At 42.3% G+C, this 25,083-nt stretch overlaps 1 protein-coding gene across 2 annotated transcripts in view; it reads right to left on the minus strand.

Annotated features, from left to right (window-relative positions):
* CRMP1 (collapsin response mediator protein 1) overlaps window positions 1-25,083 on the minus strand; it is a 66,704-nt gene that overhangs the window by 16,197 nt on the left and 25,424 nt on the right. For both annotated transcript variants that reach the window (XM_006128209.3, XM_006128210.4), the window contains exons 3-9: window positions 22,251-22,435; window positions 18,456-18,620; window positions 11,456-11,517; window positions 9,655-9,735; window positions 5,442-5,510; window positions 2,485-2,605; window positions 561-717 (exon numbers count right to left, since the gene is read on the minus strand). In XM_006128209.3, coding sequence (XP_006128271.1) covers window positions 561-717; window positions 2,485-2,605; window positions 5,442-5,510; window positions 9,655-9,735; window positions 11,456-11,517; window positions 18,456-18,620; window positions 22,251-22,435 — 840 coding nt within the window. The remainder of the gene's footprint in view (window positions 1-560; window positions 718-2,484; window positions 2,606-5,441; window positions 5,511-9,654; window positions 9,736-11,455; window positions 11,518-18,455; window positions 18,621-22,250; window positions 22,436-25,083) is intronic.

Genomic DNA, 25,083 nt, shown 5'->3' on the forward strand with positions numbered 1-25,083 from the left:
ATCAACTCAGAAATTCTATCGACTACACAATTGGCTATTTATTTGCTTCCTAACATCCCTAATATGGATGTATGTCTGTAGCATGGAACAGGCAGGCTCCTTTTAGTTAGGGTTGCTATATGTGCACTATGCACTCTACGTAATCTGCTAGCCTTTAAAGCAGGCCAGGGAAATCTGCCTCAGCAAGTTGATTTCAGCAGTGTGTTCTAACTACCCTGGTTATTTAAATCTTGAGTTGGCCTTTATTTGCACTGTCAGTTTACTATAGCTTCTTTTATTGATAATTTTGAGTCTAACCAGTTTCCACTAAAGCCAATGGGAATTTTGCCTTTAACTCTAATGATAGCAAGGTTCGGTCCTTAAGAACCTAATTCTACTGTAACCTGGCATCCCTTGTCCATCCCAGTTTTATATACTACAAGCTTAGTCCAAAGCCTGTTGAAATCAGAGGAAAAACACACACATACCCGAAAGGGCTCTGGGATTATCTCTCGATGTTATGTCTGGCATGAGTTTCACACTTATTAACCTGGCTATTTATAAACCATTAAAGGCCATACCATGCTAAGAGTGAATTCAAGTGATCTGGTGTGGTGGGATCAGGACTCAGAGGTGGAGAGGTCACAAAGGCTGCAGCCTTGGCCCAGTTTTTGCTCCAATAATGTGTCCCATCTGTCCCCAGGCTGGCAGTGATTGGCTCGCCAAAAACTAGAGGACCTAGAGAGAAGCAAAAATATACAGTAAATGGTTACAATCCACTTGCCAATGCATTATGCACCTTGCTGCACACAGCCATGCATAATTTACATGTTGCTACATGGCCAGCATAACTCCTAAGAAATTAAACAGCCCTGGCTTTGTCTGTATTATAAAAATTTAATCAGGCAGCTTTCCAAGACACATATGCTTTTGATCAGAATATTTACAAAATTCTTTAATCTTGGGGAAGGGGAGTTCAAAGTTGCATTTAATTTCAATAATCTTATCACAGGCATCTTCTCCTGGCTTTTCAGTGAGTTTGTGCAGTGGATTAAATGACCCTGCAGGCTGGCCTTCTTTACGTATGCAAAGAACATGTGTAGCACAAGCAAGTGGAAATGCAGGCTTTTACATGAGTGCCTAGTGGCAGTGGTGTGGCCAAAGTCAAGCTACTTGCTGCTCCTGCTGGCTGTCACTGGGGATCTCCATGGTAACCCGTACTCCACAGCACTACTGAGCAGCACAACTGCCCTTCCCTTGCACTGCTTTGTCTCTGTGGTTTGCCTCTGACCTGCCCAACTGTGAGAGGTGCTGGAAGTGTGAGAGGCTGTGGGAGACGAATGGAACCAGGAGAGGGCAATGTGAGGGAAAGAAAATGAGATTACAGAGAAAATCAGGGACACTTGATAAGAACAGAACATTAAGAGGGGAGACAAGGACAAAAGTTTAGCAATAAAGTGGAACTTGTAGCTCAGTGGGGCCAACCTGTGGCTCTTGAGCCACATGCAGCTCTTTGCTCACAGAAATGCGGCTCTCAGGGTTACGGCTTGTTCGGAGCCGTATGCCCGCTTTGTGCACATGCCCCAGTTCCTGGAGGGAGAAGTGCATGGCTATGGCTGTGTTAGCTCCAGTGAGACCCAGGCATTGGGTTAGAATGGGAGGGGTCTGGGGGTGCCTGGCTCTGGGGGAGGGATGTGTGGCTCTTTGCACTACTATCCACAGCTCTTTTGGCTCTTTGTGTCTAACTGGTTGGCCACCCCTGTTGTAGCTGGTGGATATTCAAAATACAAAGGAGCTGAGTGTAGGGGAAGAGGGAAAAACAGCTCCTCAACACTCCAGGGAGCAAAACTCTCCCTACAAGGTCCAATACGTGTGTTCTATTTTCCCCACCCATGGTTAGGTCATGGAACTCTGTAGCACTAACAGTATCTGACAGCAAGTGCTACAGAGAGATGCACTCTGGAAGCTGCCCCACAAAAGGCCGAAAGTCTATGCCAGTAGCTTGGGCTTGTGAGAAGCAGGTGGCATGTGAGAAGGGAGGATTAAGATGCACATTTCAGGTAGGTGGGAGAAGGGGCAGGTTGTTGTGGTGTTTTAGATGCTGCTTGTAATTATTAGAACTGGGAGCATTGGCTGTTGGAAGTCCGGAAGCACAGGAAACAGGAAGGAGTGGGGAGAAGATTGGCAGGGGCTGAGTGAGAGCTACTAAGGGATGCAGCAGCTTTCTAAAGAGGCTCCACTTTTGGTAAATAAAGTCCTGTTGAAGTTTGTTAGTACCTTGCTTGCTTGCTACAACAGTTGTAGAAAGCAGGAGGGAGAGTGTCAAAGTTGCATGGGGTCTCACTTCCATTTTCCCCACAACAAACTGGTAGCATAACAGCAGCCATTTAAGTCGGGATACTGGCCCATGCTTTCAGCGATTTGGTTAGTTGCTAAAGCTTTCATTTGGTAAACTGATATATACAATGCACCCCCCCTTTGGAGAGCTCGCCCTGAGTTCCATACCTCTCTTCCTAGCCAGTGCAATAATATCAGCTGCACTCTTACTCATCACTTTAGTGATATACACCGGACAGTTGATTCGACTGGCAATGGTGATGGCACGGAAAACAGCTTCTGCTTCAAGCTGAAATGGACAAGAAAAGAGGCAGAAAATCCAGCACTCAGATAGATTTCCCTTTCTTTAAGAATCGTTTTTTCGAAAGGCCTGGTTCTGCTTGGCTCACATACTGCTATGCAGTGTTCAGTGGAAAGGGAAAAAAGTCACATGGCCTTTGCATGGCTTGTGTAAAGACCAAACAAAATTCTAGAGTGTGCCCTCCCTACTTTTCCAGAGGCACATGGTACCTTACTGGAACAGAGCAGTGGTGAGAAGGCAAGGACACAGTTCTGCCTTTAGCCCCATGTAGGTATCTAGCACAGTAAGCTAGAATGGTGTAGCACCAGTCTTCCCTGAGCAATGCAGCTCTGTATCCCACTACCCCTTGCTAATGGCACCATTGAGCCTAAAATAGTACCAAAGCAATGTTATAAAGAACTTTGCTGCTAGCACTAAAGCTGCACCTCTCCCCTATAAACTCTTCCAAATCCACATTTCTTCACAAAGCCTTAGGGCCTTTCCCCTACAAACAAAGGAGGAGGAAACGGAAGGGCAAAATAGTGTCACAATTCGCTGTGCTCTCAGACCAGCAGACTTAGCCCAAATCTTTGCACAAGGATGCAATGAAAGTGAATATAAGTATTTCTAAGGAACAGCATCAGCAATATAGGCTGAATTTAGCCTGTAATCCACAGAAAGCTTTCAAACATCCTACAGTAAGTTCCTGAGTGTCAAAGCACAAAGAGCCATCTGGGACTTGCATCATTTATCTTCAACTGGTGCAGCAGTGTCTTTCCAATACCACTAGAGGCCTCTCTACACTGCCATTAGCCCAATGATTGGCCCAAACCCTCTCTGTACACCTGTCAGGAGTGTTGCTTCAATCCAGATAACTGGAATGACCAAAATATTACAGTTGTTGAAAATTCTCTTTAAATTTTTTGTCAGTCAAGTCTGTAAAGACAGCATGTCCTAAGACACATGAGCTAAGTCTTTACAATTTAAGTACATCTTTTGAAGCTCTTCTTCTAAAATTAAAAAGTTCACTTCAGCAATTATTGTTTTCCACCTGATGTTCTCCTAGGAGCCATTATTACAAACATAGACACCTCGTGACAAGCCAGAGTTCAGGATTCATATGCTAATATGGGAATGGTTCATCACCAAGCAAGACTGGGGAAGAAAGAGAGAGGGTATGTCTACACTACCCCGCTAGTTCGAACTAGCGGGGTAATGTAGGCATACCGCAATTGCAAATGAAGCCCAGGATTTGAATTTCCCGGGCTTCATTTGCATAAGCGGGGCGCCGCCATTTTTAAAGCCCCGCTCGTTCGAACCCCATGCCACGCGGCTACACGCGGCACGAACTAGGTATGAGGAATGAGGAGTAACTCGTGGAATGAGGAGTAACGGTAGTTTGAACTAGGAAACCTAGTTCGAACTACCTAGTTCGTGCCGTGCGGCTACACGCGGCACGGGGTTCGAACGAGCGGGGATTTAAAAATGGCGGCGCCCCGCTTTTGCAAATGAAGCCCTGGAAATTCAAATCCCGGGCTTCATTTGCAATTGCGGTATGCCTACATTACCCTCCTATTTTGAAATAGGAGGGTAGTGTAGGCATACCCAGAGGTAATGGGGCTACCACATGTTGTGGTAAGAAATACCATCCTCTTGAGTGACATAGCTTGAGTGACATAGCTATGCCAAACTAACCCCCAGTGTTGACAGAGCAAGATCAAAAAAAGAAGGTTTCTATGGACCTAGCTACCATCATGTAAAGAGTTGATATTCTTAAACCCATGGAAAAACCCTGCCACCAGTATAAGCTCCACCGGGAGTCTCAAACTCCCAGCCCATGGGCCATCCCTGGATGGAGCAATTATGCAATCTGACCCAGGAGTCCTAGCAAGCCAGGAGGGGAAGGAAGGAGGCTGTTCATTTCCATTCCCCATGCTCTGCCCCTCCTGACACTCCTTCCCCCGCAATGATCAGGCCCCCCCACACACACTCCCCGCAGCAGCAGGAGCTTTGGGGATGTGGAGTGCATGCAGTGGGCACGCTCGCTCCACTTTCCTGTGGCTCCTGCCACTGTGGGGACTGCAGGAGGGTCCAACCACTGCTGCTGTCCTGCACCATGCCCCCCCCCAGTGATACCCAAAACTATGTCCTTGGGGAATGGGGTGCCGAGGGGAGAAAGGGTGGGGCAATGGTGGGAAGGGGCAGGGCTTAGGCAAAGGGAATGGACAATCCCCCAGGTCCCTGGTCCCCCCAGGACTCTTGGGCCAGATTGAGCAATTGCTCCAGCCAAGAATGGCCCATGGGCTGGGAGTTTCTGAATGCTGATCTACACTCTGTGGTTATGTCAACCATAATTATGCTTCTACAGTCCCCATGGTGGAGACATGATGTTAGAAAAATCCTTTTTCAGTGACCTATGCTGATCCATGCATTAACTGTTTTTATTATGGGAGAAAAATGCATGAATCAAGTTGACCCACAGTATCCTTCCGTTCACATTAATTCAGAATATTATAGTAGATAGATGTTTGTGATTATGTACAGATAGTAGGGAAAAGCATTATTTATTAGGAGCATCTTTGGCTGAAATGTCTTGATCTGCTGACATACAATATGTCCTGTGAATATTTTGCAGATTTGTTACTAATTTTTAGCATGATGTCTCATACTTAAGACAATTTTGTAGAGAATGTCATTATCAGAACAGACTGTGAAACACAGATGGTTTGTTTTCCCCTCCCCCATCATTCATCCATCATCTTATTCATTCATTTATTTATGTATTTATTAAGAAACCTACTTCCCATGGCATGTAAATGCCAGCAGACTTAGTTATGCCTCTTACCTCCTCGGGTCTGCTTAGGGCATGTCCCTCGGGTCCTGTGATTCCCATTTCCAGGATACGTTTTTGTTCCTGGAAAGTGACAGACAAATGCTGACCACCTCTAGAACAACATGCATTTATATTAAACTTCCTTTAGTGTACTGAGGGACACATTTTCCTACAGCCTCTAATGGATAGTGCCCTGAAAAAAAGGGAACCGAAGATAGAAAGACCAGTCCTAAATAGACTGGGACAGATTCCACACAGACAAAGATCACCTGTAACCTGCTACAGGTTTCAGTGGAAGTTTTGTGCCTGTAAGTCAGTACAGAATTTTGATCCTATTGTGATTTCATCACAAGAAAAATGCTGTTGTCCTCTCTAAATATGTATCTTATGAAAAATAGGATCTGAAAATACTGTATTAATTAAGGACTACCCAGAACTATAATTCCACCATTACTCACACAATATTTTTTTCTCACGCCTCCTATTTAGTATGATTATTTCCTCAAGTTTTTTTACAGTATCTATTTACCCTGCTTATTCTCCCTCCAACCCTTTCAGGCATTGCTTGATCTAAATTTTCTGTAATTCTTTTCCCATTGATCATGAAGATGCAGAACTAAATGCCTTTTAACCCCACTAAAATGCATCCCTTTGCATTATAGTGCTACTTAATGTTTTCCTGTTATCTTAGGAATGGATATTCCAAGTATTCATTGCTCAGATAGATGATGTTTGTCAGCAAAACTTTGTACCAAACCTTCTTATGAAAGGATAGGTGGGTGATCCTTATGATTTAATATAAAGATCATGCAAGGGGCGTTTTTTGGAGTAAACTTTCAGATCAAAAAAGGTGATGGATTAATAGGACCTGCAGAAGTGCTCTCACACAGATTTATTAAAGCACCACAAATCCTGACCTCTCTCACCCTTAGCCCTCTAAAGAGCAGAGTTGGCCAAATGTAATGATTCTGTGATATAGACAAATGTCCTCTAGAGACAAGAATGAAATCAGCTAACACATTTTTATATGTAGCCTAATGAATATTTGATTTCAGGTCTCTGGGGGTAAAAAGCTAATGCACTTCTAACCTATTCCAAAAAGAATTGGTTAGATTACACACATAGATTTGTGTCTTTGCTACACTGGGTGACAAGTGGACAATCCATCATGACCATATTGTATACATGAGATGCACGAGGGTTACAAAACCAAAATATTTTGACTATATATTTTAAAATAGTTTTAAATAAAATGCACCTGTTGCCTCTGCATGCAGGATGCTGCAGACAATTAAAATAGAATAAAATATTACAAATACATAATATGAAAGAAGCAGGATAACAAAGAATGGCATAATTTAAAAATAGGTTAGTCATATCCAGGAGGTGGCAGAATGAAGATGACAGAATGACAAAATTAGCCACTTTAAGAGGATTCAATAATGTTAATAAAGTAGGACATGAGTTTGATAAAATAAATATTTGGATTAACATACTGGTTAGTCATTCAAGCAACCACCATAAGCCACTTTCTTTCCGCCACCAGTATTTTGCTGTAGAATACAACTAATTTTTGTAAACTTCCTCCATCCTTCCCCTTCCCCTAATCTTTTGTCCATCTGCATGGTCTATGGTTGCCAATTAGAGTTGATCAAAATAGAACACTTTTCCATCAGAATTCATTTCAATTGAAATGTTTCATAGAAATGTGTTGATTTTGGCACACTTTTTCCAAAATGTTTCAGTTCAGTAATGCCATTTTGATTCACATTATTTTGACTTTTATATTACACTAAACTAGTGATTTTATTATATCTATTATTATATATTTTGAAGAGTTTGTTTGTGGATTTGTTTGTGCAAAATAAAGTCATACCTCATGATTACCTACAGATACCAAATTTTGCATAAACAATCCTAGCTGAATGTACTACTTTTTACATCAGTGAAATATGCTGGGTGAAAAGTTTAAATAGTTATTTTTGGTTTTCATTGGAAAAAAATCATGGCTGTTATGTTTAGAGTTCATAAATATATGTGCTAACAACATTAAAATCTATTCAACTGTCATTTTAGTGCAAAGAAATTTTTTGTTGTTACAAATCACAAAATTATTCAAATTAGTTGCAGAAAAAGTAATGGAAGCTTTATGAGTTTCAGATTCAAATTTACTATGTATGGTAATTATTCAATAAAATGAATAATGTTTGAAGTTGAAATCCTACAAATGTAAAAAACTGTTCTTTTACTTCTCTTTTGCAAGCACATTACTACAATTTTCTATTATATATATTTAATTTATTGAACTTTCCTATAAGTGTAATCTATGAAAAATGACTTTGCTTGGTAAACTAGGGGCCTCACCTGCTAGTGTATTATAATTTAATACAATATAAAAGTCGAGGCAAAATGTTTTGAGGTTCTGAATCACATTTTTGGGAGATTTTTCATTTTACAGGAAATTTCAGCCTCTTGTTCTAAATCAGAATGATTGTTTTTCCCATGGAAATGTTGAGATTTCCCATAGAACAGAAATTCTAGTCCTGGATCAGCTCTATTGTCTATTGTAGGCCCCTCTTCATGCAGGCAGATACCTGAGTCTAGGTGAAGTTAATGCTACTCCAGTGATGCATATCTCTTTGTAGGATCAGGGCTTTACATCATTAATTCTTCAGGGCAGCGACCATATATTTTAAATCATTGTAATGTGCCATGTAACATTATGACTGTATAATTATTTGTCACCACAACCTCCTCATTTTGAGTCTATGCATGAACTTCTGGAAATCAATGGAAGTTCTGCCATTGACTTCACTGTGGCCAGGATTTCTTCCTCAGTCTGCCATCCTACAAATCACCACTGTGGCATCCTGTGCTACTGGGACAGCTCTACACCCTTAGGCTATGGGTTCCCAGAGCGACACACTCTAATGTGTCTGAGGACATTTAAAAAGGGGGCAGTATTTGAATTCTTCTAATTTGACTAATTTCCAGATTCAGAGGGCTCCTCTTCAAGAACCCGGCCTAATTTATTTTTAATCGGTTTTTCAAAAATTTTAGAGAGTTTCTTTTGTTCTCTGTGTGGATGTTTATAAGGGTCTTTTCAGCAAAGAATCATGGACAGTCTGACAGCAACACCACCCTCATGCTTGGACACACAGCCCTATCCCCTTTGCACACACTGACTTCTTAGCAGTAGCAATACGGGCCTCAACTGCTACTTAGTATCTTTACAGGATTCTTCCTGCTGTTTGTCCACCCAGCTGCCTCTGTTCCCAGGGACCTACTTCTTGCATCCCCAAGTCCCTCCCACTGAGCCTCATGCAGGGAGCTGTCAGGAGTATCATCTTACAGCCTGCAGCCTATATCATGACTCACACATGGAATTCCTACTTGTATTTCCATAGCCCAGTGATTTATCATTACCAGAAATCAGATTCAGCAAGGTAGTCGCTGTTTTCCCACCAATACTTTATTTGATTACTTTTCTAGCAGACAAGTTTCCCTTCTTCCTTGTTACATGAAACATATTCACACTCTAAGGCATCAGTCCCCAAACTTTTAAGAGTCATGACAGCCCCCTTTACCTCTGTCCAGGTGTCACCTAACTCCTCTGGAGTTGGAGTCATGGCTTAGGGGAGGTATCGCTTGGGACAAATGGGCCGAGGCTGGGGCTGCAGCTGTGGGTGGGTCTGGAGCTGGGAGTAGGACCAACCATAGGTGGGGGCTGGTGCAGGGCCAGGACTAGTGCTGTACCAAGATCAGGGGCAACAAGGGACAGGTACAAGAACCAGGGATGCAAATGAGGGTATGACTGGAGCAGAGCCGGAGCTGGAGTCGGACTGGGTGGTACTTGCCATGCCCCCCAGATGTTCTTCCAACCCCACCGAGGATGGTGGAAGAACATGTGGGCTGTGTCTAGACTGAAGGGTTTTTTCGAAAAAAGTAGCCTTTTCTTTCGACGGCGGTACTCCTCATTTCATGAGGAATAATGCCTTTTTTCAAAAGTGCTCTTTTGAAAAAAGGTGCTATGTAATGCAAACAGTGCTGTTTTGAAAGTACTGATTGTAGTCTAGATGCTCTTTTTCGAAAGAAGCTTTTTCGAAAGTATCTTTCGAAAAAGCCTCTTTCGAAAGAGGCTTGCAGTCTAGATGTAGCCGTGGTGTGTCCCACATTTTGGGGGCCTCTGCTTTAAGGGAAACAAGAAGAAATTCGACTCACTCACCTGAGCTATCAAATCTCCATTTTCAGCGTGGACCAAGATTACAGCTCCAAGGCTTTTCAGAAAGGTAAAGGCTTCATATAGCTGGAAATGGTACAAGAGGGGCATATTACTAATATGGGTAATGTGTTATTTAGTTCACAAACATGTCCACTTATATTTTAAATTGTATTTTTTATACTGGCCTTTGCACAAGAGTTCAGCCACTGCCAGCCTCATTTACAGTCCCTGCTAGGACCTCTGTGACTACTAAGCACTCCACATCTGCCAGCCACAGAACACCTGCCAGCGGAGTGTTGCAGCAGCTGCACTCCTGAGGAACTATGCATCACCTATAAGCAAAATGTCTCTCTGAAGTCCTCCTAAGACAAGGCAGCTATGTACCACCTTCAACACAGCATGTGCCTAGTGAGTGTTCTGTAGTTTGAGCATGGGCAGCTAACTAACTAACTAACTAACTAGATATTAAAAAGCTTCCATTAATGAATAAGGTCCACTAAATTAGAACAGCAGTTAAGCTGTAGACACTTATAACATAGCTACAATAGCTGTATGTTCCCTGAAGTACACACTTCATGCACCTTTTCGTAATGGTGGGCACAGTTTCAATTTCATGAACAACTTTCATTTACAGCTAAAGCATTCTACTGTTTTCTCTCACCGGTTTCCACATTTGTTGCTTTTCCGCATTCAAAAATAAGCCCTACAAAAGGGAAGCAATGGATTCTTTTCTTTACATGAAGTCTTCTCAAAAGCACCTAGGGGAGTTTAGGGACCAACTCTAAAAATCATTGGAACTTGTACACTTTGGAAAATCCCACGCTATATTTTCTGTATTTGTTGTCACTAAGCAATACTGGGATCCCAATTTTCAAACTGGGCACCTAAAGTTAACGTATCCGGTCTTCAGGTGAGTCATTCAAAAAGCTTGGGGTAACTCAGCAGTGATCTGAGCACCCAGAGGTAGAAATAAGTGCTCTGCTTTAGTCGTTCAAGTTTGAATATTGGCCCCCTTGCCCGCTTCTCCCCTTCTTCTTAACATGTTTTGCTGTAATTTATCCCATCAAGAGATTGGCCTTGGTATGCAATTAAAATTCCAATGAAAACCACATGCATCAGAAGTATAACAACAGTTGTTGAAGAGAAAAAGAAAGTTGGCTCTGTGAATAAGTGGGAATGAAGCTTTTGCTCAACTGAATAAGCAAACATGATTATGACTAACAGACCCCATTGTCCAATTACAATGATCTGATGTCTGTGAACTAGAAAGCTGAAGAGCATGGGTCAATAACAAGTGCTATACAAACAAGCTCATTGTAACCTCCTGCTGCAACAACTGAACTCAGCCTTTTCCAAAGAATATGTGTAAAGGTTTGCAGTGAGTGAGAAATACATGGGCTTTCAAAAGCTATGTCACTTTTAATACTCACACTAGCGCCTGGTCTCTTTCCCCCTGACTCAAATTTAATGTTCCAAAGCCAACAAGCAAGAATATAAATCAAGGATGAAATGTTGGAGGTCGTCTGCTACTTCCACTGATCCTGATATACAGAAACACTAGCCACCACTTTGCAAGGTGCCCAGTGCCATGTGCGCTCACGGGCTTGCATGGGAGATACCGATGTGCTGAATTTCTCAAGATTTGAGCTCCAGAGAGAGGAATTTTATATGTACGCATTTCCTCAAGTTCAGGTCCAAAGGAATATGACTGTCTCAGGTAGATTTATAATTTCCAGTGAGATTCAGACATATTAACAACTAAAAGGAGTGTACATATCTCAACAATAAGTAGGCTGAAGAATACCTGGCTGTCAGACATTTGATAGAGATCTTTATAGGCCATGTAGACTTGGAAAGAATTAACACCTGTTCCAAGACAAAAAACAAGGGATTTGCAATGTTAAGTAGATTCTTACAGTATTTTTGAACATCTGTTTTGGAGGAAAAGGTTATTCAGGAAAATTGATATGGGATGTTCACCTTGATTAAGTGATGACTCCTTTTTCTGGGCCTCAATATACAACTACAGCCCACTGTCCAGACACTGTGGGAACTGTTTCTGTGTCTTGCAGAATGATCTGCTACTTCTTGAGTCTGTTGCCCAAAGTGTCCAGCATCTCCGTCTGATAGATGGCATGTTGTATTTCACATTTACGTTTGAAGTTAACTAAAAGCACTCAGAGTAATATCATGTTTCCATCATTCTATAAATATATACAAACTAAAGAAGAACTTGTTTCTGCCATGTTGGTACCACAGGAAAAATTTATATATATATATATATATATATATATATATATATATATATATATATATATATATATATACACACACACACACACACACACACACACCATAATTTAGCAGATATAACCCGTGGGTTATATTTGTTTTTACAAACCCCACACCCCCACTCTCCGCGGGGTATACTGGGTTGCAGGGAATACAGAATTTTTTTACTCACCAGGTGGTGAGCTCTTCGTTGCCCCTTCCTGTGGCTGCATAGCTGCCAGCCACCAGCCTCCAGCCTCCGGGAGGGGAAGCGCTCACTCCCCAGTTACTGCGCAGACACAGGAAGGGGCGGAGGAGTGCTCATCCCCCTGCCCCTTCCTGCGGCTGAGCTGGAACCGGGCGGTGAGCGCTCCCCCGCCCAGAGGCTGGTGGCTCCTGCTTCCCGCCCCTTCCTGCGGCTGTGCTAGAACCTGGGGCGGTGAGTGACTAATCCTCCCATCCTCCCCCGCACTGTAAATATACCCCCAGCAAATATAACCCCGGCACAGAAAAGTCTTGTATAGCCCTCAGGTTATACTTGTGCATGGGGTATTCAAGATTTTTTTTACTCAAATAGAAAAAACGGTGAGGTATATTTGGGTGCAGGGTATATTCGCTAAATTACAGTATATTCCCTCAGTCCTACATTACATGAGGGTTTTTTTCCACCCATCTTCTGCATCTTGTATGTTGAAATTTTTGGTAAGCACTAGCTTTATTCTCCCTATTATTAAGCCTACTGTAAACATCTTCCTCATTGTGATACTGATGGTGATTATAAAGTATTAGCTCACTAGGACATGAGAATTTATTTTGTTTTAATCTAAGCATCCAGAAATATTTGCAATGACAGCACCTATGCTTCCGAAGGTGAGGTGAGTAAGGGTATGTCTACACTACAGTGTTATTTCAAAATAGCTTATTTCGAAATAACACGTCTACACACAAAATGCATTTCGAAATAGTGTGTTGCTATTTCGAAATAGCGCGTTGCTATTTCAAAATTGTGCGTCCACACTGAGTGGACTCTGAATCGCATTTAAGGCTGGCTGAAACCAGTTCTGGCAGGGCACCAGGTCAGGACTTATTGTGTGGGACTGCTGCCTGAGGCTATCTGAGGTCTGTGCTTAAAGAGACTCCCCCCCCCCCCCCCCCCCGAAAGCTAGTTCTCAGGTTTCCCTGCTTGCTTGTCTACCTCGATAAGGGATAGCAAAGCATTTTGTCTCTGCGTGCTCTGGTAACCCTCACTCAGGACACCACAGCACTCTGCAACATGGAGCCAGAGCTGCCCCTGGGCACTCTGGGGCTTCTCGTGGATGCGTTACTATGAGCCTGGCTGCACTTTCTGCAGGTTGCCATATGGAAGATCCATTGAGGGACTGTCAGTATCCAGGAGTCCCTGTGGGAGAGCTTCCACTCTGAGGAGAACTAAGAGTCTCCCAGGTCTGCCCCACTGGAGGCTTGTGCCTCATTCCTCCCTCACGTCCTTCCACTTACCCCTCTCTAACCCCCATTCCTGATGTCAAATAAAATACATGTATTTTTATGAACACAATCTCTCCAGGAGAGGAGAGATGAGAGGGTGGGAGAGGGGAGGAGGGAGCTGGAAGGGGGAAGCAAGGGGAAGAAGGGGGAGGGGAAGCTCAGGGCTCAGGGTTGGGGGTCTCGCTGGACCAACTTGATTGTCGTGCAAACCTGCTCCTCATTTTGCATGTGGCCAGGCTGGCAGCTATCCTGCCATAGACAGCCACATTCCTCCATCTAGTGCAGAGATCATGGATGTTGGGAGCATCCCCCCCAAACATGAATAAGTTCCATGATCTCCATCCTGGACCAGGAAGGCACCCACCTTCTCCGGGCCTTGGCAGGCTCCTGGGAGCTGGCAGATTGCTCCTAGGGAATGGTGGAGGGCTGGCTGCCAGTGGCTTGCAGGCTCATGTTTTGGGGCCATTGAGTCGGGGCAGTGACTGCTGGCTCTGAGCTGGCAGGCTTGGAGCTGGCACAGGCACTGTGGCCAGAGTCAATCCCTTTAAGGGCTCTGGGGAGGTACGGAGGGAGAGAAGTGTTCTTGGTTGAGGCTGGAGTGGCCACCAGGGCACCCTGGGAAGGCTGGAGGCCCCCTATTTCAAAATAAGTGTCTATGCAGCACTTATTTCAAAATAGCCATTTTGAATTTGGCGTTATTCCTCGTAGAATGAGGTTTACCAAATTTGAAATAAGCACGCCGCTATTTTGAATTTATTTCAAATTATTTCGAAACAGCGGTTTGGCTGTGTAGACACTAGGAAAGTTATTTCGAAATAAGGGCTGTTATTTCTAAATAAGTTTTCTGTGTAGACATACCCTAAGAGAAGCTACTGCAGCTATCCATGTTCCTCATGTTGCCTATACTAAATGAATTCTGTTTCCTGATAAAGTCACAACAGGTCTAGACAAGGCCAGACATACCCTATAGAGAAAGAGTTTGGTTATTCATGCTCAGGCAGAGAACTGGCTCATTCATAATTTCAAAAGTTAAAAAACTCCAGGATACACATTGCATGAAGAAAGAAATCATGAACTGATTAGCAGTGTTACGTCACCATGCTCAGCAAAGGGGGCTTAGAAAGAAACTCCAAGAGAAACTTGTGTTCAATCACTGTCTTCAATTTTGTGCAAGTTCCATGGGGACATTTGAGACCTGATCCTGTGAGGCACTGAGCAACAGAGGATACCCTTAGCTCTAATAGAAGTCAATGTTGTCAATAGTTGACAACACCTAACAGAATTAGACCTTTGTTAGAATCAGATCGTCTTTCCTACTTCTCTGGCTCTCACATACAAGCCTGGGTATTGCTAATAATTATGACTCAAACCATTTCCCATTACATAGTCTCAAATTACTCAATATTTTCCCACTTTAGAGGCTTTAATTTTGACTATATCTTCATTGTGGCCACTACTTTCAGCTTCAGGATTATTGTTGTGTCTTATCCCAACCCAATCACTGTCATCACTTCGTAACCTAGCACACATGTTCCTGGAGAGGTCTAAAGTTAAAGCTCTGGGTTTTTTCCCTCCACAAACCCAGACAATTTCTCAAATGTCAGCTGGATCCTTCATCCAGCTTTCTGCACAAGTGGCCATTCATACACAAAGCAGTGGGAGAAATGTCATCGCTGCCCCAATTTATGCCAAAACTAACCCTGGCATTTCTGTCAGACCAAAGAGATACTGGAAGCTTGCCAAGGCGGAACTAATAGCCATTTCTTATCCACAGAAACCCAGTGATCGGTAATTAATTATTATTCAATGTGAACATTCTCTGGATAGACAGGCTGAAAGATATACCACTAACCAAGTAATGCAAATTTCTCTGTTGCTACTTTCTTTTTACTCTTTTAGAGTCATTGGCATTAGTATGGGTTTTGATCCCGTTGAAGTCAGTGTATCCACTGAAGTCAATACCACACAATTTTTGCAGCTAAAAATGGATATGGCTTAAGCTGCATTTTTCATTTAGAGGTCTGCCTGTATATCAATGCTTAGATTCCATGGAGTAGGTTGGTAATGTGGCACCCATCTGGCTATATGGCCATAGAGAATGAGATACCCTCCCTCCGCTGCTGTACATGACTTAATGAATGGAACTATATGGATTTGCACACCCTGAGGATCTAGCACATTGTCTGTACACCTGACTATTTAAACAAAGACTTTTTAAATGTGCCTGACCCCTTCTCTCCAGCCAGTGAGACCCAGCAATTCCTATCCAATACGTTATAAAACTACCATTGAAGTCATGCCTATGAAATCCTAAAGATGGCAAAACAAGATAGTTAAAGAAATGAGTGGATCCTCTTGGCCAGTATGGTACTTTCCTAAGTGATTTCTTTACATCATATGCAAGAGCCAAATAGACTCATGGGTTATGCAGATTGGCTTCTGAAACGGTTGCAAGTCAGAGGAAGTTGCCTGCACATTTATGAAGTTACTCCTGAAAAATTTTAAACCTCTCTAAAGCCAATACCTATGAGCATTCTATTGATTTAGAACTGATTCATTGTCCAGCTGTGACAGAGGAATCTCATCAGAGCTCTGAGAGCTCCCAGGCCATTCCTCCTGAGAGCGTGCCAGACAAACGCTGAGCTGAACGGCGATAACTCAGCATTGCTTCTTAACTAACCTGGGATCACTTTGTCAAGCCATGTAAAATAATTAATAAGGTCTAGATAGATCCTCAGATGATGTCCATGTTACATCATGACAATTAATACCAGCTGAGGATCTGGCCTAGATGTTTCCAGTTTTTAGCAGATATTATATATTGATTTTAAAGCTCCTGCCATGTTGAAAAAAGGATCATGTTTTATTCATGCTTTATTAAGCTTCTTTACCTCCATGTCTCCTATCACACTTGAGTAATTCACTCTGACTACCCAAAGACACACTAGAGAATCAGTAAGCTTAAGGTGACCTCTTCGTGCTATACCTCTCTAACATGCCACTTTGGACCCCATAATACATTCTGCTTTCTGGATAGATTTTTCCTTCCTCTGAAAAGTGACTGCCAGGTCATATTTGTAAAGCAAACTCAAATTTTTATACTGCATGCAAACTATTAATCCAGTTGTCCACACCAGGCTCTTAATGTAAGTCCTCAGGCACATTGTAGGGTGCGGTATCACCTGTGAACAAGTTCTATAAAATATTTACAGCTAACCTTTGATACAAGCTGCAGTACATTTGCTTGCTATTAAATCCAGCTGAAACTAGATTTGCATCCACATGATCAAATATGACAGCAAGAGCATAGGGCTGATTTGGTACGACCCACCATGGCAGATGCTGTCAGCCTGTGAAGTCACCCCTGTTATAAAAAGCATTGAAACATTAGCTACAATTTGCCCAAAATGTACATAATCCTACAAATTAAAGACTTTAAAGGGTGATAGGATATTTTATGTCTTAAAATCTGGTTACATGTCTGGTGCACAGTTATAGTAGTGTTGCTCAGGTTGAATGCTCCTATATTGCACCATCTGTGATGTTTTTCACTGAAAAACTGACTATACAATAAACAAGTTCTGCTTTGTTGGTATAGAGTCCTATTTAAATAGAGCATCTCAGACATGGTCCATCACAATATTCTACACAGGACATTGCATGTATGCTTTTGACTTTCTCATACACTTGAGTAATCGTATATAGTCCAGATTACAGTTTTAGAAATAAATACCTAATTAGTACACATGATTCTGAGTTCACATGTTCAAATGGATAACAAACTACGTAAATGTGTGTGTTTGTGGAACAACTAAGGCACCTAGCCCAAGATTTTGTTTTTAAACTGTCTAAAGGTAGACTGACCTGAATAATAAGTGACCTGATTTTCGTAAGTATTGGGTTTCCACTATCTTCCATAACCTTTAGTGGCAGCTGCTAAGTGGTTAGCAGTTCTGAAAATCAGGCCACTATTTCGGAAGCCTAAATGTGGCTGTAAAATCCTAAATATAGGCTCTAAATTTTGAAAATCATGACCTTAATTTTAAAAATGTTGCCATATATTTTCAAATCTCATGTCAAAGCAGATAAAGGACCATGTGGCACTGTTTTTCAATGATGTATAGCTTATGTATAGCTGTCCAAGCACTCAAGGTTGGTGTCCTAATTTTGTTCTCCTAATTGAAGGCATGTCTTGCTCTTTGTGTGGTTAATTCCAGCTGTCTGCCATTTTTATCAGATAATATTTTACCTATATTCATCTGGATTCTCTTCATTTGTGCTGGTGTAACCCACACACCTTCTGGGTGTGGTGCACTGTCCCATCTAGCGGCACTCAGACCACTCAGAGAGAATAATGAGTCTGTTCTAAAGCCTTAGCTGAGAGGCAGATGGTTTTCAGCACATGTGGTAGAGGCTCAGGCACTATGCTCCAGGGATCCCAGGTTCAATTCTGCCTATTGCCGTCACACTGGCATAACTCTATTGCAGGGGTGGGGATCCTTTTTTGGGTTAAGGTCCGCTAACATACAGAAAAATCAGTTGGGGCCACACACAGATGAGAAGCAAAACAAACAAACAAAACAGCCCCCGACTGAGGAGGAAACATTCTCTACATTTCCCTTCTACACCAGAGTCTTGGGGAGCCCAGGCTAGTAGATTTTGTGTGCTCCAGACCGATGGAGGGGTGACAAGGGAGGGGGAACTGGAGCACCAGCATGGGCTCCCAGTACTGGAGTGGGAGAGTCCTGAGCCTCAGGGACTGGATCCAGGCAAGTCTGGGGCCACATCCGGCCCCTGGGCCTTAGGTGCCCCACTCCTGCTCTACTGCCTCTAATGGAGTTACTCCTGATTAATAGCAGTGCCTGGAGCTTCAGGCCCACTTTACACAAGGGTAAATTAATACAAAAGTTCACAACAGTGGAGATTCATTGTCAGTGTATTTAATACCTATGTGCCTCTTTTGCGGAAAATAACAGGACTATCTGGAGTACTTCAAAAAGGAGGATTTTCATATCTCTGAAAAAAGATAAAACATTTTCATAACTAACCTTTATCTTGCACCAAGATATCCAGCTCTTCTCGGATCCCATCATACCAACTAGTGATATCCACATGGAGCGAGTAGTCACAACAGGATTTGGTGTCAGCTGCCTCGTGCCACTTTTCAAATGAGGTCAATAAACTCGCTCCAGGTTCAGGGAGCACATGATCAACTGAAAGGAAGATGAAGCATCTATTATACAAACTGCACATATTTCATGTTCTGGAGTTTCAGTTGACCCTACAACAAAGAAGGATTTTTTATTAGCAGAGTTTAAATTGCAGGATGTGGGCCAGATACAAATCTCTCAAGTATTCCAACTTTTGCAGAATATTCCACAGTGAAACTGAATCTGGCAGCCTGTTTTAGTACACCATCAAGTTTCCCAGACATGAGCAAGATCTAAGCACCCTTTAGTTTAAGGAAAGCACACTGAGTTGGTACCTAGGAGATCATGGATTCAGGTCTCTATGGACTACCATTTACATTCCTATGCATTTCATAACTCCTATTATAGACCAAGGCCTTATACCAGAGTTCTCAAAATTCCAGGCTGCAGACCAGTTCCAGTTGAAGCAATTGTGTGATCTGGCCTGGGCTGGGGGAGGGCCTGCCCATTACTGGCCCCCAAGTCCTGCCCCTTCCCATCACCACTCTTCCCTTTCCCTTACATGGCACCCTGTCCTCCAGCACGTGGCTTTGGGGATCACTGTAGCACCAGGCCCCCCCTTGCCAGTAATCCCTACAGCTACGTGCTCAGGGGATGGAGTGCCATGTGGAGGGGCAGAGCGGGGCAATAGCAGGAAGCGGCACGGCTTGGGGACCAGTAGAGGACAGGTCGGAATCAGTGTTCCCTCTAAGCTGCACAGCAGCACAGCTTCACAGGTGATTAATCAGCCCCACCCAGTCAGTCTGCTCAATGCACTGAGCTTAGAGGGAACAATGGTCAGAATGCACAATCGCAATCAGGCCTGGGCTGGATTTCTCAGTCGCTTCGGCTGGAACTGGCCCATGAGCCAGGAGTTTGAGATCCCTCCCTTATACCGTTCTCTTGGAGGCTGTCATGAATCAGCACACTCTGCTTTATCAATACATTAATGAAGAGCTTTTCAGGCAACATTGGGAACAGAACCTAAGACTCTAATATAGCAGACTCAAGTCTTCATCACTCAGTCATGCAATCTTTTAGACTGTGTGCGCTAATGACTGGAGCTAATCATGCATGCAGAATTTCTCACGTTTTCAGGATTGGGTTCCAGCTGAATAATGAAAACACAGCCAGGTGTGCTTTATCGGAACATATGCAAACCTTATGGTATATTACTGAATTTATATAATTGAGCCTTTTACTGGGCATTTTTTCAATTTTGGAAAAGGAAAAGCTCATTAATACACGTTCCATGCTATTAATAATATGAAGAAATATTTAAACAGTTCTTACGGTCACAGGCCCTCTTCCCCAGGCCGTAGCACTGGCTGCAACATGCAGTGTGGTGCTCCAGCATGGAAGTAAAGGGGCCAGGGTTACAACCTGTCATCACTGTTATTGTGGCAATGGCCCCTTTGAATTGCTGGGTCCGAGAGCAACTGCCTTCTTCCCTGGTTGGTGACCCTGAGCAGGATATTCTAGTAGGAGGTTCCTGACTGATAAACTCTTCCTCTGTGCATCAGATTGCAGAGCAAAACTCACCTTTTCTGCCTAAATTTGCTTGGCCCTGAACTATTATGGGGGCAGATCTTCATTACGGGTAATTTGTCAAAGTTGCCTTGTGCTTTCCCCTTAAGTTTTGCTCCCCTGGAGTTAGGAGTGGTTGGTGGCTTTTTGGCCATGACAGTTATTCAAAGCAAAGCATGAGGCCCCCCTTGCTCTGGTCTCATATCTGACTTCTGAAACCACTATTTTCTTATCTTTCAAATTCCTCCAGTGTCTGATATTAGACTGTAAATACAACAACAGTTTATTAGAATTGTTGCTTTGGATTTTTACTGACTGTATACATTGATCAATAAAATCAATGATACCAAGTATAGTAGTTCTCATGCTTGTTATGTGAGAGAAATCCAGGACACACTAGGCTTGACATAAATAACTTTCCAATCAGGCCCACTAAGAAATAAGGAATGTTGAAAGGATAGAATCATAGAATACTAGGACAGGAAGGAACCTCGAGAGGTCATCGAGTCCAGTCCCCTGCCCTCATGGCAGGACCAAATACTGTCTAGACCATCCCTGATAGACATTTATCTAACCTACTCTTAAGTATCTCCACAGAATGAGATTCCACAACCTCCCTGGGCAATTTATTCCAGTGTTTGACTACCCTGACAGTTAGGAACTTTTTCCTAATGTCCAACCTAAACCTCCCTTGCTGCAGTTTAAGCCCATTGCTTCTTGTTCTATCCTCAGAGGCCAAGATGAACAAGTTTTCTTCCTCCTCCTTATGACACCCTTTTAAATATCTGAAAACTGCTATCATGTCCCCCCTCAATCTTCTCTTTTCTAAACTAAACAAACCTAATTCCTTCAGCCTTCCCTCATAGGTCATGTTTTCTAGACCTTTAATCATTCTTGTTGCTCTTCTCTGGACCCTCTCCAATTTCTCCACATCTTTCTTGAAATGCGGTGCCCAGAACTGAACACAATACTCCAATTGAGTCCTAACCAGCGCAAAGTAGAGCAGAAGAATGACTTCTCATGTCTTGCTCACAACACACGTGTTAATGCATCCCAGAATCATGTTTGCTTTCTTTGCAACAGCATCACACTGCTGACTCATTTTCAACGTGTGGTCCACTATAACCTCTAGATCCCTTTCTGCCGTACTCCTTCCCAGACAGTCGCTTCCCATTCTGTATGTATGAAACTGATTGTTCCTTCCTAAGAGGAGCACTTTGCATTTGTCTTTATTAAACTTCATCCTATTTACCTCAGACCATTTCTCCAATTTGTCCAGGTCATTTTGAATTATGACCCTATCCTGCAGATTAGTCGCAACCCCTCCCAGCTTGGTATAATCTGCAAACTTAATAAGCGTACTTTCTATACCAATATCTAAATCGTTGATGAAGATATTGAACAGAGCCGGTCCCAAAACAGACCCCTGCGGAACCCCACTTGTTATGCCTTTCCAGCAGGATTGTGAACCATTAATAACTACTCTCTGAGTACGGTTATCCAGCCAGTTATGCACCCACCTTATAGTAGCCCCATCTAAGTTGTATTTACCTAGTTTATTGATAAGAATAAGAGACCGTATCAAACGCCTTACTAAAGTCTAGGTATACCGCATCCACCACTTCTCCCTTATCCACAAGACTCGTTATCCTATTAAAGAAAGCTATCCAATTGGTTAAGTTGTAAATAAGGGCTTGACAAGAAATATGCTGAAGTTAGGAAGTCTGTGCTAACTAACACAAACAGCAGCTACGCCCTTACACTAGGGACAATTGACAAGTTAAACTTCAAATGTACAGATCAGGTACCCACACGAATTGAACATGGACAGAGCAAAGGAAGAGCTTTTCCTGTGTAACTTTGGATGTGTAGTAGACCCTATACTCACCCTCTACACTTGAGTCTCATTAACTCAGTGTGGCTTTGATGTTTGCCATCTAAAGGAAATAGTGACAAAATCTGGAATCAAAATGAATACCACAAGGCCCAGAAATTGATCTGATCTCAAATGAGTCCTGAGAATAGTTATATGGAATTTTTACAACTAAATCCAGTGAACATCATGCAAATTGAAGTTCCACTCCAGGCCAGAACAGATTTGAGAGGTGAGAGTGATTTAGCACTTACTGATCATAGTGGTACCGCCTGCTAGAGCTGCTTTTGTGCCTTGATAGAAGTCATCAACAGCAGTCATTCCTTGGTAGGGCTTTTGTAGGTTAGTATTGATGTCAATTCCCCCAGGGATAACCATACGCCCATTAGCCTCAATGGTCTTTACTCCACCAGGAACAATCAAATTCTCTCCTATTTGTCTAAACAGAAGGAAAACATAGGCAAATTCCTCAACAAAAGCTAAATTAAGAAGTAATTAAGGTTGAGAGTTCATAGACACGCTTTTTAATTATTATTATTATTATTCTTAATAATAAAGTTCAACTATGTTATAGGAATGTTGCAATTACTGTATCTCAAAACCATTCATTATAAACCCATGAAATTCAGAATTAAGGTTGACTAAAAGGAAATTCAATGCATGTTAAGGTATGAAAATACATAGTTAGGACACCAAAACAAGACCCAATCACTGTTTCTTCAAACTTCACGATAGTTAACATTCCATGTTGTGCAGAGGCTATATTTGAATATTGATGAATTAGGATCATTTTCCCTCTTATAATTCTTTGTAATTGAAAGCTTCTTCTTCAATAGAAATTCATCTTGTAGTGACATGATGCAAAAGCTTTTAGTGTTTCTGGACTTAATTTAGATTAAAACGGATTTTTAAAAATCCACTAGATTTCAAAAATTGTTAACTCCTGATGGAATCACTACATGGCAAAGTTAAGGTGCCTCAGATAGCACAACACTGCATTCCCACACCTCAGCTTGCTTGGATTTGGTTTTTTGGTAAACATTAACTGTGAACTTCCTGGGTTTATAATGCTTTTTTTTAGAATAATTAACCACATTCCTATACTACAATTTTCCCTAAAATACTGAATCATACTTTAACTCTCTTCCAATATAGTTTTTCTGTGGGATAAGATAATATTTACATGCATATATACAGATACACTCCAGACATATACAGAACCTGAATTTATTGTACCCAACATTGAAATGCAATAGTCATGTAGGAAGTGAAACATAGCAACTATTAAATGGCCTGTAGCAACAATTTAGTGTGGAAATAAATATAATTATTAATTATATCCAGTGGAAACTTCTACAGGTTGGACCTCTCTGGTCCGGCACCCTCAAGACCTGACCAGAGAGTCCTGGTTTAGGGAGGTACAACCTGTAGTAATTGCTCCATCTGGAATTTGGCCAAAGAAGCAGAGTAAAACAATAACCACAAGAGATCAAGAGCTCATTTTTACATCTCCATCAAATGAGGACTCCCTATCCAACAGCACAGTGTCCTGTATGGCTGTGGGGAACAGGGCTTGGTTCTAGGCTACAGGGAAGAGCACCAACTGATGAATTAATCACACTGCTTCCTGCAGTACCTGGAATTTGCTAGAGGTTTCCATTTCAAGTATTAACTAAGCATTCATCTGAAGATGTGGGTTGTACCCATGAAAGCTCATGATACCATCTATATTTTGTTAGGTGCTGCTAGACTATGTGCTGTTTATTAAACTTAGCCAATGAGATCTGATGCATACAGCTTGAGACCATACAGCTGCACATGTAATGCCCAACAGTCATCCAAACATTGCATTATACAGAGTGGCATGTTGTAACCTGTTTACGACTCTGATACCATAGGTAATTATAGGGTGACAAACAAGTAGTACTGATGCATGAATGCAAGCAGACCAGCATATCAGGTTGTACAAAAAAAGGAATTAAGATGCTTCAGTATTCTTCAAATTTGAATTGCAAAGTACTCAACTAATGAAAATAGGGGAAAGATTATCATCTTGTTTAAATCAGCAGTTTGCCATTGTTTTCAGTGGAACTAAGTCAATTTACACCAAAGGACCGTTTGTGCCTCATTATAATCAGAGCCACATTGCTTTCTTTATGCAGTGTTTGTGCGGCAAGGGGGTCTGAGAATGGAAAAAAGAATTAAGATCCATCTCTTAATTCTACTTTGAAACAAGAGTAACATTCAAAGACTACTCTAATACATGTAAAAACTGTGAACAATAAGAAAACTAAAAAAATAAATAAAGCTGTTTTTATTTCCACCATCCACTATCATCTTTTTTAGACACTGATTCAACAGAGCATTTAAGTACATGCTTTGCTAAATAAGGATGGACTTTAGGATGTACTTAAAGTTAAGCACTAAAACATGTTCTTAAATCCTGCTAAAGTCCAAGGGTGTTAAGCATATGTAGAAGTGCTTTGCTGAATCAGGGCCTGAGCCATTCTCCGTACATGGCAGAGCAACAGTTTCCTCAAAACTGCAGCAGGCCATCATATTGAAGTGAATGGGAATTAGGTGCCTAAGTCCTGATTTTTAGCATTACGATCCACAAAACACCTTTGCATGGTTGCTGCCTAGCCCTGTACATTTTGTCCACACAGCCTCACTCTAAGCAACCTTTTTTTAGGCCTCCACATGTATATTACTGCTTCACAATAGGCACCCAGAATCCTATCTCTCTCCTAAGCCCCAATGTGATTCAGAGACCAGGGATGACTAGGGTTTGGCTGCGCAGGACATGCATAGGGGCCCGATCCAGTAAGTGGCGTCCATGCATGCCTACATAATCAGGTCCTTCGGACAAGTTCACACAGAACAGCTGTGGGAGCAAGGCCTTCCTTGAAATCATTAGCCTTGTCGCTTGAGTACTCCATTGAGGATGTGGAAGACAATTGATACAATTCCTCCCTCTTCCTGAGGGGAGAAGGGATAAGAACAGGAATCTGTCACCTCTTAGTCGAATGCCCTAGGCACATGGCAATAGGATCATTCTAACTAAGGGTTGGGCACTAAGTGACCTGT

The sequence above is a fragment of the Pelodiscus sinensis genome, chromosome 5 (assembly GCF_049634645.1).
Source record: "Pelodiscus sinensis isolate JC-2024 chromosome 5, ASM4963464v1, whole genome shotgun sequence".
NCBI lineage: Eukaryota > Metazoa > Chordata > Testudines > Trionychidae > Pelodiscus > Pelodiscus sinensis.